Here is a 7,162-nt window from a genome sequence, read left to right as displayed (position 1 = left end):
CCAGCGCGCCTGCGGGGGCGCGGGGGGCGCATCCCGGGCTGGCGGCAGCCCCCGCCCAGCCTGCGGGACGGCAGCGCCGCCGGAGCGTTGCCCTTTTAAGCTGTGGCCCCGCTCGCCTCCTCCCCGGCTCCCGGAGGGGCTCCGGCAGCCGGCACCGAGCGAGCGGCACCGAGCGAGCTGCGCGCCGCGGAGAGCCCCGGGGCGGCAGCGGGCTGCCCTGCCCTGCCCCGCCGCTCGGGGACCATGGGATGCTGCACCGGCCGCTGCACCCTCATCTTCCTCTGCGCTCTGCAGCTGGTGAGTGCAGCAGTGGGGAGCGGGGGCAGGTCGGGGAGCCGCGGGTCCGGGAACAAAAGCGCCTCGGTGCCCGCTGCCCCGGGCAGGGCTGCGCTGCTCCGCGGCTTGGGAGGGTGGAGGGATGTCGGGAGCGCTCCCGGGACGCTGGGCTGCGCAGCGGGGATTTACCCATACTTAAAACTAAAAAAAAAAACGGAAAAGGGTGAAAAAAAGCCTGAAACAACAAAAGTAGTTTTCAATTAGTAAGTTTGTGCTTATAAAATACAACTGAAAAAAAAAAGGAAATTACTCTGTGAGAGGAGCCCCGGCGGCTCGGTGGCGATGTTGCAAACCAAACCAAACTTCATCCGTGCCAAAACCCACCGGTACCTTCAGCCTCTTGCGTGGAAAGGTCCACCCACATCCCACCCTGGTGACCAGCATCCCGCTATGCTGGGGTCTCTGCTTGCTTGGAAGGAATTACTTCAAACCTCCTCGGGATGAAGTGCTTAGATAGAATGTGCCTATTAATACGCATGTATTTATGTAGAAATAAACTCCCCAGTGTGCGGAGAGTGCGGTCCCTGGTGGGCACGGGTCGGTCCTTGGCGGGTGCGGGTTCCTGGTCCTTATGACATCTGCATAGATGATAAACAAAGGTCTGGTTGTTCCCTGAGTGTCTGTGCATCCAAGCTGGATCTGGAGGGTCCCCTTCTTGTCAATAGCTAATGGGCTCCAAGGCTCCTCCAGCCTTAAAAAGGAAATGACAGCATCTAGTGTTTTAATTTCATTGACTTCTCCCAAATTTGCTTTATTTTGGAGCGTTAGTGGTGCGCAGGAAAGGGCAGGCTTCCTGCAAAGTTCTTTTGAATAGTTTGCTGGTGCCAAGGGGTGAGATTAGTTAAAACTCTTTGTTTTGGAGTTGGGTGCTGTGACAACGTTTCTTTTTCTGCAAAGAGCCAGGGGGCAGGCAGGGGAGGGAAAGGGAGAGGGAAACTGGGAACCTGCTAGTTTTGAAATTATACCCATCAGCCTAAAATTGAAAGGGAGGAGAGTGGGAATGCACCCCTCTGAGCCCAGACTAGCACAATCGGAAGATGAGTGTGGAGGATTTGACTCATCGTCAAACAAAATACAGAATAGAATTGATGGGGTTTTCTTGCACAAAGCGTCTTGCTCAGCATATTTATGAGTGAGTTGAATGGCTGGGGAGTGTATTTAGTCTCCTGGATTATTTCTTTTGATTTTTCACCCGTGATCACACAAGAAAGAAGCTGCACCCTGTACTACATTAGAAATTGGCGTCTCAGCACTCACTGTCTCTTAAACCCATCACTATGTCATCCTGCTCACACTCACACACAGGGGTAAAAAAAAAGGGGGGGAATGAGAAAAAGAAAAAGCCATGAGGTGCTGGTGCTGTTCTGATTTCTGACAAGCGTGGGAGTTTTCTTGTATCCAAGATACAGGGACAAAGAACCCCCAGCATTTTATTTTCCTTAAGACCCTCCTCCTTGAAGAAAAGAATCAGTTTGGCTCATTCTTAAGCAAGTTTGGATGCCTCAGCCATAGCGATTTCCCATGGCACTCGCTGGGTGAATTGGTAGAGCTGGAAAAATGCGAACTATGGTGAGGGAATTTCTGGAGCTCCACTCCAGTGGGGGTGAGGTCAGGAGATCCTGGCCAGTTCCCAGCAAGAGCTCGGGTGAGGATGAGATCCAGTGTGATGCTTTTTTTATGTACTTTATTATTCAATTAAGCAAACTTTGTCTGTAAATCATCACATCACTTCCACATCCACGCGGCCGTGACGTGCAGGACTCGCTGCTGCCCGGGGTGGGCTCTGCTAAGACAAAACACTGAAGCAATCAGGCCAAGATCATCAATAAATTATAATGACGTGAACTTCCTTTGTTCCTCTCATGTCTCTGCTCAGCTTTATTTGATACTTTGAACCCTTCACAGCCTTCCCTGTTTGTTGCCAAGCTCTGTGTCTCCCACTGCTGAAGTCCCAGGGGTGAAATTCTGGCTCTTGTGTGGACGTTTTGCCTCTGACTTAAGTTGGGATCTCCCACTTCAGTTCTGCAGCACACCCCTGAGATCTGTTACATGTTCTCGTGTCTGTTCCTTAAAGCTTCACAGGGTTTTTTAAATAAATGATGAATGGAAACATGAACAACCCCCCAGAAAACTCGAATCGGGGATCTGAGTTGCAATGCTTCATATAGATTGTTTTATTATTAGGTGCAAATAGTTGAGTGAGGTGCAGGGATGTGTTTGCACACTGCAGTCTAAATGTTTCCCTGGGAAAAAAGAAACAAAACAAAACAAAACAAAAAAAAAAAACAGGCAGAAAGCAAACAAATTCATCATTTGCAGTGTGTGCACCAAAAGAAAAAGTTTGTGCTCCAGCCGGAGAGCAGAACAACGTGTGAATTGAAGGAGCTGCTACACAATGCGAATACCAACGAGCTCCTCAGCCCCCAGGGCTGCGCCTCGTGGCACGGGAGAGGAGCAGAGCCTCCGCATCTGTCTGAGGAAAATCAGGGCTGGCTCCCCAGCGGTTTGCTAATCAGGGGGGAAGGGAAGGCTGGGGTTTGAATAAATAATTTGCCGTGTTCCAATTTTAGATTATTGTTTCCTTGACGCGTCCACGGTAGGCTCGGCGCTTTGCTGAGCGGTGCTGCGGGGAAGCTGCAGGAAGGTTCTGGCTCTCCCTGCCCTGTCCCTATTCCTGCCCTTTTTCCCAGTCCAGCCCAACCTCCAGCAGCAGTTTGGGTGAAAGTTGACCCAGGTCAGGGCTGCCCTGCAAAAGGGCTTAGCCAAGGATGGCATGGAGGAGGACTGTCAGCAGGGTGGTGGGGTGTTTTTCCAGGGTTTGTGATTCTCAAAGTGTCTTTCATCTCCCCTTTCTCACTTTGCCCAAACACCTCTGCCATCCAGGAGCTATTGTCGCCTACAGCAGACCACCAGCCCTTCCTCAGCCCTTCCAACCTTTGGGCATGCTTGTTTCTTAATAAGAAAGAAGAACAAAGTTTAAATAAGCCATAGACTTCCCCAGGAAAAAATCATGAGGTTCTCTGTCAGGGAGCCTCTGCAGTGGGTTAAGAAATGCCCCTTGTAGGAATTAGAACTCCAAAAGGTGCCAAGGGCAGGATTTCCATACCCTAGTGGAATGAAGCTGTCGTACCCACCAGTGGCTGGGTGGCTCCTGGTGAGGAGCCACAGACCAGGGCTGGGTCTCAGGCAGGAAGATATTAAATAATCATTGATTTGCTGCTTTCCTCTCGGCCAGTGTGAGATTGCACCCCACTGGTGAATTTTCTGGAGCAGTAAGTGCCTGTGCACCGGAGGCACTATGTGAATTTATTTCCACTGAGCATGGAAAAACTCCCTCACTCCCTGTGCCCTGTCCCTATAAATCAAACAACTGTAGTTTCTTTACATTCTGTCCATGGATTGAGAGCTCAGATGCCAAGCAAAGCCTGGAGACAATTTTACAGATACATTATAAATCCCCCTAGAATAACAGCTTCTAATGGAAAAAGTGACTAATACTTCAAATGAGCACAGAACAAGGCGCCCTGGGACGGGACAGCACATCGAGACTAACCAAAAGTAACTATATACATTTATTTATTTATTTATTTCCTCGTGCTCTCTTTCTGCCTTGCTTCTTTCTTGGTGATTTCTTTTTAATCTCTTACAGTAGAGGGTGACCAGTTCTGGGAGCTATTTGAAACCAGCCCAGATCCTTCTCTAAGTACTCTCTTGAAGTGGTTGTATTGGTTTGATCGAGGCAAAAAATTATGCAGAGGAGTGAGGGTAGAAGGGGAGTGTGGCAGACTGGCAGTGGGATGCCATGGAAAGGCCAGATCTGGGCAAAATTGAAATGTGAGTTAAAATAGTTGGAACAGAGTGATTTTTCATGAGGGGATGTAGTGATAGGACAAGGGGAAATAGCTTTTAATTGAAAGAGAGTAGGTTTAGATTGGATTTTGGGAAGAAATTCTCCCCTGTGAGGGTGGTGAGGTGCTGTGAGAAGCTGTGGCTGCTGCTCCTGCATCCTTGGAAGTGTTCAAGTTGGATGGAGCTTGGAACAGCTTGGAACAGTGGAAGGTGTCCCTGCCCATGGCAGGGGGTTGGAATGAGATGGTCTTTAAGGTCCCTTCCAACCCAAACCATCCTGTGATCCTGACTCTGTCACTTGATCCATCAGCACCCGTGGCTAAAAGGGGGGTGAGGAGGAGACAGGATTGCAGTGCCTGGGGGCTGTAGAAATGACTTGCTTGGCTTTCTCCTCTCCACCTCAGGGATCACTTGGAGGTTGGGAGAGGGGAGCAGGACTCATCTCTCCCCTCCTCTGCAGCTGCCTCTGGAGCTGGGGCAGTGTTGGGCTGCCCTGGGGGAGCTGTGAGCCTGCACAGCTGCCATGTGGCTGAGCACAAAGCCTTGGGGGAAGAGCAGGTGCAAGGGCAAGCACAGCGTCCCTCTGCTCATCACGCTGCTCAGGACCCCTCCAAAATTACCTTGTGCTCTCCCCAGCTGTTTATCTTCTCTGTGGCTTATGCTCAGATTCTAACCCCTCCAAGGAAAAGGCCATCTTTGGTGGATGTGCACAGCACCCAGCTCTGGGATGGCCCAAAGTCCTTGAACAATATTCCAGGCTAAATAATAATGTAAGACTAAAGACTTCGTTTGACAGATGCTGTCTTCTCCATGTCTGTTCCAGACAAAGGAAAATTAAAGCTGTGCCAATAATAGAGCTCGTCAGCATTTTCCACTGAAGCTGACTTTCAGTAGAAACCTGGGGATTTGACTAAATGAATATTTTCATGAGAAGTATCTGCTTTCCATAGACAATCCTGACTTTTTCTCCCAAGTTTTGGCCAGAATATTTTGGCGAAAAGTCAAAAATGTGCTGGCAAGTGTTTGCTGCGCTGGCAAACATTTTTAATTTTGGAGTGGTGGAGCTTTTCTTATAAAAAGTTAAGTTTTTGCATGAGATTTTTCTTTTCTTCCCCCGTTTTTCCTGAGCAGCTGGAGTCAGTACACTGCAGCCCAAGGGAAGAAGGGAGGAGCAGTTTGGGGTCTGTGTTTCAGAAGTGCCCAGGTCTCCTGGCTCCCCACATCCTTTCCTATGGTGGTGCTGGAGATTGCAGATGACTCACAGGAACTGTGTCCTCTAACCAAACCCACTCAGAGCAGGAATGAAATTTGGCCAAAGCCAAGCCAAAAAAGCAGCTGAGGGCAGAGGGTGGTGTTGAAGTCAACCCTCCTTGGAGAGCTGGGGTTTGATTTCGGCTGACACAGTGTCTTTGTTGACCACTCTGATTTTTCCCAGTCACTCTCTCCTCCTTTGGCTTCCCCTTTTCCTCTCAGTAGAAGAAGAGAAGGAGCTGATTTTCCCTGATGGGGACCCTCTCTCTCTGGCTGGTGTGGGGTTAAGGGAGCTGACGTTGCTCCATTGTGTGCTAATAATATATGGAAACTCGGATCAGTTTGGCTGGGGTGCAAAGTGGAGCTCTTCCAAGAATCTGCTCCAGGGGCCCTCAAGTATGAATTCTTGGAGAACAAACTGGATAACAAAGGCCAGATTGTGATCTCTTTTCCTCCAGGAAAACCCTGGACTAGCCCATTGCTTTTTGAGCACTTAAGAAAATGCACATTATCCAGTGAGCAGCAAGTGCCCCAGCTGTAGCATTGCCTTGCCCATTAACTAAACGTTTGGTCTGGGGTCAGTAAAACTGAACCTTTTCTTTCTTCTTAAACCTCCCCCAAAACCAGGGATAATTTGTGATTTAATGTTCCCTTTGTCCCCACTCCTCCCTCAGTAGATATGATGGGCACACCCAACTGCACAGGTTGTGTCTCTGTGTTTCAGTTTGGTAGAAAGAGAGTTTTTAACCAAGTGGAAACTTTTGTCTCAAAAGCAGCACATTCTTCACCCTTCCCTGTGTAAGGAACGCGCAGAGGGAAAAAATGGCATTTCTGGACAGAAAAGGAAGAAAATACCCTGGCATTTATCAATGTTTGCTGAAAATGATGGGGGTGTTTATTGTGCCAAACCCCAAATATTTTGAACTTTTACAGAAGCTTGAAAACACTTCTGAAAAAAGTCGAAGTCTCCCCAAAAAGAAGTTGCTTTGTTGTTGTTTTTTTGTTTTCTTTTTCATTGGGGTTGTGCACTCTGGATGTTCTCACCTTTCAGATATCTCTGACATTATCATGACTCCCCCAAACCCAGCTCATGGTGGGATTTAAGGAAAGGAGTCCCCAGAGGGAAAGCACAGGTTTGGGTGTTGCTCAGGGTGGTGCTTTGCTGCAGTGACTCATCTGTTCTCAGTGGTTTGGGGTATTTTTGTTGCAGAAGGAAACTCAATGAATAAACGCCCTGTGGAAATTGGAATCTGAGATGTTTTGTAATCGTCTCAGAGTCATAATATTACCTTAAAGTTCATGAGATTTCAGCTAAGAATAAACAACTTCTGCTGCATTTGTTTATTGATCTTTGGTCAGAGTCAGAATCTTATTTCACCTTCTTGCCAGGGATAATAGTAGGGATTACAAAAGTATGGATTAACAGGAGTAGAAAGTCAAGAATCAGTAGTAAAGTAATAATAGAAGAGTAGGTGGTAATAATAGGGAGGAGAAAAACTGAAATGATTGAAATACCTGGCAGAAATCTCTGAGATGATGTTTCTGCAGAGTTGCTGCTTCTCACTAGCATGTCAGAGCTGTGTCTCACCTTCAGCACAGAAAAGTCAATGGTGATGTTGCTCTGGCTCCTCCAAGCCCTGGCCCTACATCTAAGAGTCCTTGTGAAGAACAGAAGTTTTATTTTGCTCTATGTTCTGAGGCTTCACAGACTATGGAGGAGCAAGCA

At 48.3% G+C, this 7,162-nt stretch overlaps 1 protein-coding gene across 2 annotated transcripts in view; it reads left to right on the top strand.

Moving 5' to 3' along the window:
* NKAIN4 (sodium/potassium transporting ATPase interacting 4) overlaps positions 1–7,162 on the top strand; it is a 50,459-nt gene continuing 43,297 nt past the window's right edge. For both annotated transcript variants that reach the window (XM_056507721.1, XM_056507722.1), the window contains exon 1: positions 1–297. In XM_056507721.1, coding sequence (XP_056363696.1) covers positions 244–297 — 54 coding nt within the window. In that variant the 5' untranslated portion in view covers positions 1–243. The remainder of the gene's footprint in view (positions 298–7,162) is intronic.

Source organism: Oenanthe melanoleuca, chromosome 20 (genome assembly GCF_029582105.1).
Source record: "Oenanthe melanoleuca isolate GR-GAL-2019-014 chromosome 20, OMel1.0, whole genome shotgun sequence".
Lineage (NCBI taxonomy): Eukaryota > Metazoa > Chordata > Aves > Passeriformes > Muscicapidae > Oenanthe > Oenanthe melanoleuca.
The sequence above is the reverse complement of the archived record's forward strand: the minus strand, read 5'-3'. Positions and strand labels throughout refer to the sequence as shown.